Genomic DNA, 12,449 nt, shown 5'->3' on the forward strand with positions numbered 1-12,449 from the left:
ACTGAATTGAATGGATTAAAGTGAAAGAGTAGAGTTTCAGGAGGTCAGAGGGTGGTAGTGGAGATAGTATGATTGTAGACCACCGCAAGGACCTTACTTTTACTATAAGTAGAATAGGTAGTCATTGAAGAGCTTCAAGGAGACTGACTTACACGGTAACAGGTTACTCAGGCTGCGGTGCTGAGTACAGACTATTACGATGCTCCAGTGAGAGATGATTGCTGTGTGGAATAAGAAAGAGCCACGAAGACTGTGGCAAGAGGTCATGTGACAAACACATTTTGAAGTTGGAAGTAGTAAGATTTGTGGATGAATCAAATACAATGTGAGTGAAAGAGAGGTACCAAGGACAGTTCCAGGGTTTTTGGTCTGAACACCAATAGTAGTATTGCCATCAGCTGAGATAAGGGAGGCTGCAAGTAAGTCTGACTTTTTAGAGGGAATATCAATAAACCAGTCTTGAGGATGTTAATTTTGAGACATGCATTAGAGATCTAGATTCAGGCATCTGGAAATCAGAAGAGACGGATAAGCTACAGATATAAACTGGGAATCATAAGGCCATGGGTAGTTTTTGGAGCTATTAAACAGCATGAATTTACCAGGGGAGCTAAGGCTGATTGAGGAAGGAAGGCATTCCACAGTTGGGGATGAGAAGCAGAGCCAGTAAAGGAGTCTGAGACAGGGGTAGCAAGCAAAAATGCAGGAAAATCAGCAAGAGTGTAGTATGCTATTAGCAGGATGAAAAAGTACATTAGGAATTAGATCAAGTGCTTCAAAGGACTGAGAAGTGGCTCCTGGATTTAGCAACATGGAAGTTAAACTAAATAAGAACTGTTTTGATGGGACTGTGGAAGCAAAAGTATGACAGATAAAAGGGGCTCAGAGGAGAATGGGAAGGAAAGAATTGGATACACAGAATCAACTCCAATAATAGCTAATAAATGAAACACAAAAGATAAAAAAATTCAAAATATGATTTAAAAGAACATGTAAAATGGGAAATGTGAAAACCGTAAAAGTTTCATAAATGTAGATAATTTTTCTTTTTAATTAAATAGAGTGATAAAGTGAAGATTCTAAACTTTGCACTTTAGTTGGTAAGATGATCCGGCAATGTCACAAATAAGACATCTCCTTGTAACTTTTGCCAGAAAGCACTCTTTTTCAAATAGATGAAGTGATGTTACATTTAGGAAGAACTGAATATATAGAAAAAGAAAGGTTCCCACTGTCACACATGTACATTCACATTCATAGATACAAAACCAAAATAAGAGAGAAGTTTTTAAAGTAATGTCTGTGGGTATTCCCATCTGCTAAGAGTATAGCAATTCATTATTCATACCCCAATCTAGGGTTATTTAAAATGAACAGCTTAAACTTTTAAAAATTCATTAAAAAACTATGGTTTTTATTACTTCTGAGACTTGCTACCAACATTTTCTTTCTGTACATATTTAGAGGAGTGATGAAATAAACTATTTTTGCCTTAGTGAATAAGTTTCATAACTAACATAATATATTCCAATTTATGATCTTTTGAGAAAATATACGCGTATATGCCATTAGCGGAAATTATGGAAAAATATCTCAGAGGCAGCATTTAAGAAGCAGAGACTGAAAGTCTTATGAATCACTTACCTCCCTAATGTCCCTTTGATACTTAGTGTTCATTTCTTCTGTTTTAATGAGATCCTTTCTTGCTGTCTCAGCTTCCTGTTCCACCTCTCCCACTCGGGAAGAAAGGGCTGCTAAACGTTCTTTCATTTGGGCCATTTCATAGTTTTGTTTTTCAAGCAATTCTTGTAGTTCGACTATTTGACTTGTTTCATCAGTTGAGTCTATAGAACCATTGGACAATCGCTGTGGGAAAAGAGAAAGAAATGACACTTAGAATTATCTACCTCTTTTAATTTGAAATCCATGAACTTAAAGATCTAAGGCTGATAAAGATTTCATACTGAACAGTAAGAACGCTAATAGAACGAACTTTGGAGGAAAACTAAGCTTCTGAGAAAACTCTTAATTGACATTAAAATATAAAAGTAGACCAGTAATTTTCAAATAGGTTAAAAGGCGCATTTGAACTGGAAGCTACTATATACACGTTATACATAGTTTAGCACAAAACACAGGTAAACCCTAAACATTCAGTAAGTGGCAGCTATTTTCAATCAATTACATATGAAATTTATTATAAAATAGTGTATTTATGTAACACAGCCTATCACTAGTAAGAAACTATGTAATATTTTCTATTTTTATTCAAGCTCCTTTATGAATTTGCAATTAATTTTCAATGACACTCAGTAAAAGAGCTTACACAACATTTTTCTTTTAAATAAGATTATTCCTATTGTGAATCTGACCTCGCTGGAACAAAGGTATGGCATAGAAAAGTCTTGCTTTCTATATTGCTATCAACATAAAAGTCATGAGTGTGCACAATCCACAGGAAAGAGGCTGAAAGAGTTTAAATAATTTGAGACTGATTTTTCCTCTTTTTGAAGGGGCTGCCTGGAAACAAGGCTGATCCATGTCTTCAGAACGATGCCCTACAGCCAAGCTGCACTGGAGTTTTGTGGTGAAGACAGTGCAGGAACTGGGGAGAAATAAATGCTAAAAGAAAAAGATCGCAATCAAGCAGAAATAAGAAAGAATGGAGAAAAAGCAAAGAAAGTATTATCAATTCTGCTAGAATGCTTGTTTGAGAAATGTGAATTTGTTCTAGCATGACAAATACATTACGGAACAATTTGAACATAATGTAATTTGTGCTTTCTTATGAACAATCTCGTTCTTGAGAATCACTGGCCGAACACAGAAAACCAGACCTTGCTGAATCAATCAGTGCGGGAATGTATTAATCAAAATGCCACACATGCTCATTTCTCAAGCATCGAACAGCAACCTCACACTTCACGGAGCAGTATGGTTAACTGAACCACATCTGTTACACCTGTCCGATTTTACTTACCCCTCCCTCCACCATTTCACAGCAGCTCACAGTTACACCCTTTCCGACACCCACTTTAACAAGCAAACTTCACATCTTTTTCAAGGTAAAGAGTTAAATTTATCATAGCAGTTATGCAATTCTTAACCATTTAACATGGGTAAAACTATGCTACCATTTTTATTAGTTTTCTATTTATTTTCGAGGTCATTAAGCTGTGCTGCAAACTGCTTTCGCCCATGAGCTCTGTGTTTTTTATTTTGCGAGTTTGTGTAACTCGTGACACTTTGGATTGCATAGATGTCACATTAGGCAAAAGGTGGTGCTAGTGGTAAAGAATGTGCCTGCCACTGCACGAGTCCAAAGAGACTCAGGTTCAATCCCCGGCTTGAGAAGATTCCCTGAAGGAAGGCATGGCAATCCACTCCACAATTCTTGCCTGGAGAATCCCATGGACAGAGGAGCCTGGTGGCCTACCGTCCAAAGGGTGGCAAAGAGTCAGATACAACTGAAGTGATTTAGCACGTGCACCCATAGGAGAAAAGGAGGACTACTGACTGCATCACAAAAGATAAGTGAGAAAGATAAAACAGAGAGAATGGGAAAGCAAACAAATGGCAAGGCATGTTGATAAGTCCAGTTGCCTAATGTGGGGGAACAGCTGGACACATCAAAATTAAAAGGGCAGAGAAAGACAGTCTTAGATAGCATCTTTAGACACCAGCTGGATCTGCAGTTCATACTTCAAAAATGTTACTGAATGTCTGTATTGCAGGTGCCAAACTTCTAATTACCTAGTAAAATGGGGAGGAGATGTTACAATGAGGTAGGGATTTTGAAGAAGAACCACAGATCAGTTGACCAGATGCTCCTTCAGTCTTGATTTGCTTAGCTGCTGGGACTGATACTCACTGAGGGATCAGAGCTGAGGACATGCCTAGGAATTGCTGTTGGTGGAAGGGAACTGCCTTTCCAGAGTTAAACGTCCTTGCTGGGGTATGCATTACCGCATACAACGCAGACCAGTATTGTGTTTGTGCTCAGTCATTCAGTTGTGTCCAGCTCTGTTTGCAATAGTATGGACTGTAGCCTGCCAGGCTCCTCTGTCCATGAGATTTTTTTCCAGGCAAGAATACTGGAGACAGATGCCATTTCCTACTCCAGGGGATCTTCTTGACCCAGGTTGATCTTCTTCAACTTGCATCTCTCGTGTCTCCTGTATTGGCAGGTGAATTATTGACCACATAGACCAGTAATATTGTGAAGCTAATAAAAATCCAACATTCTAGACAGTTTTTAAGAACACAAAACTGAAAAACATTGATTGTGACCTTTATATATGACATTCACGGGCAAGTCTGGATCAGTCTCTTTTGGGGTCACTGCCATGAGTGTCCAGGAGTCTTCAGTAGAGGTGTGGGTCAGCGGTGGTCTGCGGCAGAGTTGGGGGCACTCAGTGCAGCATATTAAAAAGCAAAGACATTACTTTGTCAACAAAGGTCCGTCTAGTCAAAGCTATGGTTTTTCCAGTAGTCATGTACAGATGTGAGAGCTGGACCATAAAGAAACCTGAGTGCTAAAGAACTGATGCTTTCAAACTGTGGTGTTGGAGAAGACTCTTGAGAGTCCCCTGGACTGCAAGGAGATCCAGTCAGTCAATCCTAAAGGAAATCAGTCCTGAATATTCATTGGAAGGACTGATGCCGAAGCTGAAACTCCAATACTTTGGCAACCTGATGTGAAGAACTGACCCTGATGCTGGGAAAGATTGAAGGCGGGAGAAGGGGACGACAGAGGATGAGATGGTTGGATGGCATCACTGACTCAATGGACATGAGTCTGAGTAAGCTCTGGGAGTTGGTGATGGACAGGGAAGCCCTGCATGCTGCAGTCTATGGGGTCACAAAGAGTTGGACATGACTTAGCAACTGAGCTGAACTGGTCTGAAATATGACATAATTATCTATACATTGAATGGGGAAAAGCCAATTTACATTCATTAGACAGCAACTGAGAACTGATATAGGAAGAAAGGCTAGAGCCAATTACCAGTCACTTATGTCCAAATCTGGGATCACTGAGGTATGATATTACTGGATTTCTATAATAACAGCAAATTTTTTTTAACTCTATATACAACCTATAAGTAAGGAGGAAACCTTGAGCTTTAACAGAATTTCTACCTCTTCACATTGAGGATTTTCTCTAGTCAACTAGAAAAAAGGAAAGTTTTAGAAACTATGAAAATTAGAAAATTAATTTTTTTCTTTGAAAAATATTTTATGTTCTTGAAATATTATATTCAAAATTAAAGTCCTTAAGAACTTTGGAGAAACTGAGACTTAGGTAATTACACAAAGCTGACTTGAATTAAAATGCAAAACTTTGAATTCACAGTTCATTTCATCTATACTTTATAATTTTTAATTAGGACATGTAATCTAAAGGATAAATAACACATGTTGGATGGTATTGACAAGTACCAAGAATACAGCTGTGTGTGTGTGTATAGCTATATGGAACATACATAACACAGCACACACACACGTACACACACATGTACACAACCACACACACATGTATATAAATTCTGCAAATATTTGTTCAGTGCAACTGATTGATCTTAATTTTCTAATTAGAAAAATGATTATTCCAATTTTGTGCACCTGAAGTCCATTAAAATCTTATCTAAAAATTGCATAGTTTTAGTGGGCTCAAGGTGAGAGAAATTTAAGTAAATATAAACAGTAATCAGACAACGAAAATAAAACACTTTTATAATGTTAACCTCCTCAATTCCTTTAAGTTCCATTAAGTAACGGATGTGTATGCTACTTTGGAATTTTGGACTATCCATGGAAATTTTTTGAACTCTCATTTTTATCTTCTGAAGTACATGAAAGCGAAAGTTACTCAGTCGTGTCTGACTTTGTGAACCCACGGACTGTAATTTTTGCCAGGCTCCTCTGTCCATGGAATTCCCCAGGCAAGAATACTAGAGCATTATATGTTTAAAATATATATATTTCATTTACTCAAATCATCTTAAATATATTCTGTACTGAGTTTAATATATGCTTTCATAATTTCAGAGTAGAAAAGTCATTTTAAACCTGTGATTTATGTCTTGAAAAAAGAATATATAGCTTTTGTTCTAAATCATTACTCTCTTGATCTGATACCCTTGCAAATATTTCCTTTTATTTCAAGAGATCATTGTACTCCTCATTTTACTTTAAATTTTCAAATTTGGATTTGCCTCCAAATCCAAACTAAGACTGCATTTTCACTAGAATGATGAAAATTATAGCTTCCAGGTATACATATATCCCCCTCCCTCCTGGCCTTCCATTCCACGCTCACCTCCCCTCCCATCCCAACCATCCAGGTCAGCACTGAACACAGTCCTGAGCTCCCAGTGCTAAGCTGGAGGTCCCCACTCGCGATCTGCCTTACCTATTCCCTTACATCCATTCTCTATATCAACATCTCTATTCATGCCCTGAAAATATGTACATCTGTACCATTTTTCTAGATTCTACATAATGTTAATATATAATACTTGTTTTTCTCTTTCTGACTGACTTTTCTCTATATGACAGACTCTAGGTCCATAACAATCTTTTGGATACAGAAAAGGAAATTGAAGCACAGAGTGTAAATATTTCACTTAGGGTCAAATTACTGAAACGTCGTAAGATTCAGACTTGAATGAAGGCATTCAAGTTTCTGATTCCTAGGCGTCTACTCCTGTCACTCTTATTCCTTTTGTTGATTTTCTGTCTTTTTCTCTGTTTTTGTTCATTCTCTTTTGTTCATTTATTATGTCACTTAACCATTCATTAAATCTACTTGTTGTTTCATTTACTCATTCATTCAATCACCAAGACTCTATTTGTTTTGCTTTGCTTCTACCATATGCCAGACACTAGGCTGGATGCACTGTGAAACAGGAATATGAAGAGTCCTGCCTAAATACAACATAATGTGAGAAAAAAGAATAAATCAAATAAAGTAACCAATTAATAAATGACACTACCCTAATGACAGGAAACAGAGAACTAAAGAGCCTCTTGATGAAGGTGAAAGAGGAGAGGGAAAAAGGTGGCTTAAAACTCAACATTTAAAAAATGAAGATCATAGCATCCAGTCCCATCACTTCATGGCAAACAGAGGGGTGAAAATGGAAACAGTGGTGGACTTTATTTTCTTGGGCTCCAAAATCACTGTGGATAGTGACTGCAACCAGGAAATTAAAAGACACTTGATTCTTGGAAGAAAAGCTATGATGCACCTAGACAGTGTATTAAAAAGTAAAGATACCACTTTGCTGACAAAGGTCCGTATATTCAAAGTTATCATTTTTCCAGTAGTCATATATGGATGTGAGAGCTGGACCATAAAGAAAGCTGAGAACCAAAGAATTGATGCTTTTGAACTGTGGTGCTGGAGAAGACTCTTGAGTCCCTTGGACTGCAAGGGGATCAGTCAATCCTAAAGGAAATCAGCCCTGAATAGTCATTGGAAGGACGGATGCTGAAACTGATGCTGAAGCTTCAATACCTTGGCAACCTGATGTAAGTTCAGTTCAGTTCAGTCGCTCAGTCGTGTCCGACCCTTTGTGACCCCATGATTCGCAGCACGCCAGGCCTCCCTGTCCATCACCAACTCCCGGAGTTCACTCAGACTCACGGCCATCGAGTCAATGATGCCATCCAGCCATCTCATCCTCTGTCGTCCCCTTCTGCTCTTGCCCCCAATCCCTCCCAGCATCAGAGTCTTTTCCAATGAGTCAACTCTTTGCATGAGATGGCCAAAGTACTGGAGTTTCAGCTTTAGCATCATTCCTTCCAAGGAAATCCCAGGGCTGCTCTCCTTCAGAATGGACTGGTTGGATCTCCTTGCAGTCCAAGGGACTCTCAAGAGTCTTCTCCAACACCACAGTTCAAAAGCATCAATTCTTTGGCACTCAGCCTTCTTCACAAGAGCCAACTAATTGGAAAAGTCACCTGATGCTGGGAAAGTTTGTAGGCAGGAGGAGAAGTGGGTGACAGATGATGAGGTAGCTGGATGGCATCATCAACTCAACAGACATGAGTTTGAGCAAACTCTAGGAGACAGTGAAGGACAGGGAAGCCTGGCAGGTTGCAATCCATGGGATAGCAAAGAGTCAGAAAAAATTGACTGAACAAAAAAAGAAAATTTATAAAGACCAGATAGCATTTAAGCAATGTGGATTCCTAATGCTTCAAGGTTATTGCTTTTGGACATCTTAGCCTGCCTAGACTGGTTTTTGTTTGTTTGTTTTTTTTTTAATCTCCAGCACACATACTGCTTTTTAGCTCTCAAAAATCAGACTTGACCTCAGATTTCAAATATTGTTCAACAAATAACATTTTGTCTTTGATTTGAAATTCTCTAGTACAGATTTCACAGCTGTTATTTCCAATTCCACAGTGACTCTTTAAACCTGTGTTATTATATATAAATCATCTGTTTACAATCCGGAGAGTTGGACTGTGAAGAAAGCTGGGTGCCGAAAAATTGATGCTTTTGAACTGTGTGGAGAAGATTCTCCAGAGTCCCTTGGACTGCAAGGAGATCCAACCAGTCCATTCTGAAGGAGATCAGCCCTGGGATTTCTTTGGAAGGAATGATGCTAAAGCTGAAGCTCCAGTACTTTGGCCACCTCATGCGAAGAGCTGACTCATTGAAAAAGACTCTGATGCTGGGAGGGATTGTGGGCAGGAGGAGAAGGGGATGACAGAGGATGAGATGGCTGGATGGCATCACTGACTCAATGGATATGAGTCTGAGTGAACTCCGGGAGTTGGTGATGGACAAGGAGGCCTGGCGTGCTGCGATTCATGGGGTCGCAAAGAGTCGGACATGACTGAATGACTGAACTGAACTGCACTGAACAATCTCTACACACCTAGAGCCTAGAACGAAGCACTAATATTTGTACTAAATATCCATTATTCTCAACTATGACCACATATTAGAATCCTTGGAAGAAATGAATAAAAATATAGAATGGAAATCACTCTATATTCCATCCAGTGGTGGGGTCCAGACATATAATTTTTTTTCAATCTTCCCAAGTAATTGCAATGTTTAGCTAAGGTTAAGAACCACAGACCTCTATTATGTAGGTACTTTACTCAACTATATCCAATTTATTTATTAAACCTAAGAAACTCTCTGGCACAAAGAGGAAAGCTTCAAAGTAATAAAATAATAAAAGGGCTGATGAAATGAATTTTAATAAAAGATCTGATAATAGACCCAAGAAATTAGTATTTTTTATCCTAATATCAACTAATTATTCTTAATGTACTATTTCAGATGGAATAACTTGACTTTATCTCTTATTCATGAAAGATGATAAGAAACATACTCTATAATAGAGTTGGCTAAATATTGCTCTGCTTGGAAGGTTTCTAGACCAGATGATTTTTTATATTAATAGTTAGTTCTCCATTAATAATTTTATTCTTAAAAACTGAGATCTGCAAACTCATTATGATATATTAAATTCCTGATAATTTTACTCAATTCAAATACCCAGCAATAGACCTTTGTCAGTTCTTAGTTTAATGTGATCAATAGTGTTTATGAATAAGTATAAAATAGATTTATTATTTTTACAGAAATTCTAAGCCATTTAAATTTCCACAAAATTTAAAAGAAGGATTGTTTCATCAGAGGAACCTCAGTTATTCTGAAGTTCCAATGCTCTCATTGTGTTTAAATTAGAATACAAATCATTCACTCTCTGATGTATGTGGCTTAATAGAAATACATTTGTTTTTATAGTCTTAAGTCTAAATAAAATATCAAGAAATTTCTAGTCAATGTTCCTATGATCAAGATTAATAACATTCATAAATGTGAAAAGTAGCTGTTTCCCATATTACAATATAAAATACAAATATTAAAATATTAATATTGAAAATCATTCCTCTGTAAAATTCTTAAATAATCTATATAATTAGAAGATATAAGGAGAGGAAGAGTACATAATGATTTATTAGTCTGATGTTTTATATTTTTGTTTTCAATTAAAAGTTTTCTTGTGTTTCTTTGTTCAGCTATAGAACAAAGAAGTAACAGTGACGAGGATCTTTCCAGCTACGAGAATTACTTAGCAGTCCATTTAGATATGTAAATATAAAAAGTATACACCCTGTGCTAGAGGAATAATATTTAGCGGAGCCTTGATAAATTATTTCTTCCACTATGGCTTGATGAGAGGAGGGCCATTTGCATAATTACAATGAAACCTCCAAAGGGAGAAGGCAAACCAGAGTTTCAATTACTCACCGTTTAATTGTGAAGTTTAATGTTATTCCAAATGCTCTTACAGACCCAGTCAATTGAGTGGATCAGAAAAGTCTCCAAGGGTTAACAAGGAGACCCTGTCATGAGGGAAGCAAGAGTATAACCTTCCTGGCTCAGTCATCTTGACGCATTTGGGAACTTAAGTGTGAAACTAAGCCTCAATCCAGCATAACTTGCAGAGAGCAAAAGTTCTCTGAAGAACCACTCTGTTAGGGAATGACACTACTCCTGGCAAATCTTCAAAAGCAGAGCAGTAATTAGTATGGAATGGTTTCATTTAGCTTTTATGTCAGTGGGTTACTGCAATAATACATGGATGGTATTTGATTTTAAGGGCCCACTGATTTTCAAAAGTGAAACTGTGAAGACTATAAAATTAAGCATGACACTCTCATCCATGCTATTCACACTGTATTGAACCAGTATATAAGAAGTAAAATGAAAATTGAGAAGGAAGAGACTAAAACGCCTTATTTAATTACTTAAAAGTTCAAGAGCACAGCCCTTAGAACTACTAACAGGTTAGCAAGTTTGCTGGATGCCATACTACTGTTTAGAAAGCAACTGTACCTTTGAAAGTGAAAGTGAAAGTGAAATCGCTCAGTCCTGTCCGACTCTTTGAGACCCCATGGACTGTAACTTATCAGGCTCATCTGTCCATGGGATTTTCCAGGCAGTAGTACTAGAGTGGATTATATGCCTTTATTAATTTATTTAAAAAAAAAATAAAAGGAACTAACAATCAAAATAGCAACAAAACTGTAAGTTCAGTTCAGTTCAGTCGCTCACTCGTATCTGACTCTTTGTGACCCCATGAATTGCAGCACACCAGGCCTCCTTGTCCATCACCAACTCCTGGAGTTTACTCAAACCCATGTCCTTTGATTCAATGATGCCATCCAGCCATCTCATCCTCTGTTGTCCCCTTCTCCTCCTGCCCCCAGTCCCTCCCAGCATCAGAGTCTTTTTCAATGAGTCAACTCTTTGCATGAGGTGTCCAAAATATTGAAGTTTCAGCTTCAACACCAGTCCTTCCAATGAACACCCAGGACTGATCTCCTTTAGGATGGACTGGTTGGATCTCCTTGCAGTCCAAGGGACTCTCAAGAGTCTTCTCCAGTACCACAGTTCAAAAGCATCAATTCTAAAAAAAAAACCAAAAAAAAAACCAAAAAAAAAAAACCAAAAAAAACCCAAAAGCATCAATTCTTCAGTGCTCAGCTTTCTTCACAGTCCAACTCTCACATCCATACATGACCACTGGAAAAACCACAGCCTTGACTAGACGGACCTTTGTTGGCAAAGTAATGTCTCTGCTTTTGAGTATGCTATCTAGGTTGGTCATAACTTTCCTTCCAAGCAGTAAGTGCCTTTTAATTTCATGGCTGCAGTCACCATCTGCAGTGATTTTGGAGCCCCCCAAAATAAAGTCTGCCACAGTTTCCACTGTTTCCCCATCTATTTCCCAAACTGTAAGTACCTAGACATAAACCCAACAAACTTTAAGACCACTATGTGAAAAGTGAAACAACTGTATTGAAGAACATAAAATAATACACAAATAAATGGGTATTCAACCATATTACAAATGGCAAGACAATGTATCATAGAGGTGACTATTCTCCCAAAATTCATTTATTTACTTAAGCAATTCCAATGGAATTATGATAAGGTTTTCAAATGGGACTTTAAAAACTGTTGTTATAATTAAGCTCTAATATCAGGATTTAGGTAATACTAGTTAAAATAGTGTGGCATTTAATTATTTAACATGTTCTTACTGGACTTCCCTAGTGGCTCAGATGTTAAAGTATCTACCTGCAATGCAAGAGACCCAGGTTCCATCCCTAGGTCACGAAGACTCCCTGGAGAAGGGAATGGCTACCCACTCCAGCGTTCTTGCCTGGAGAAGTCCATGGACAGAGGAATCTTGTGAGCTACAGTCCATGGGTTGCAAAGAATTGGACACAACTGAGGGACTAACACTTTCACACTTTCACTTTCAGAGCTCACCATGTGCCAGGAGCTGTTCTAGGTACTTAAGCCTGATCAGAAATAAAACAGAAACTTTAAACCTCATGGTGTTTATTCTTAGCTAGAGTGACAGACTATAAATTATAGGTATTATAAATAAATGAATTATACT

General features: G+C 37.8%; 1 protein-coding gene across 5 annotated transcripts in view; it reads right to left on the reverse strand.

The window, feature by feature from the left end:
* Positions 1-12,449, reverse strand: part of PPFIA2 (PTPRF interacting protein alpha 2) — a 523,670-nt gene that overhangs the window by 129,540 nt on the left and 381,681 nt on the right. For all 5 annotated transcript variants that reach the window (XM_005679766.3, XM_005679765.3, XM_013963702.2 and 2 more), the window contains one exon: positions 1,645-1,866. In XM_005679766.3, coding sequence (XP_005679823.1) covers positions 1,645-1,866 — 222 coding nt within the window. The remainder of the gene's footprint in view (positions 1-1,644; positions 1,867-12,449) is intronic.

This window comes from Capra hircus, chromosome 5, assembly GCF_001704415.2.
Source record: "Capra hircus breed San Clemente chromosome 5, ASM170441v1, whole genome shotgun sequence".
Lineage (NCBI taxonomy): Eukaryota > Metazoa > Chordata > Mammalia > Artiodactyla > Bovidae > Capra > Capra hircus.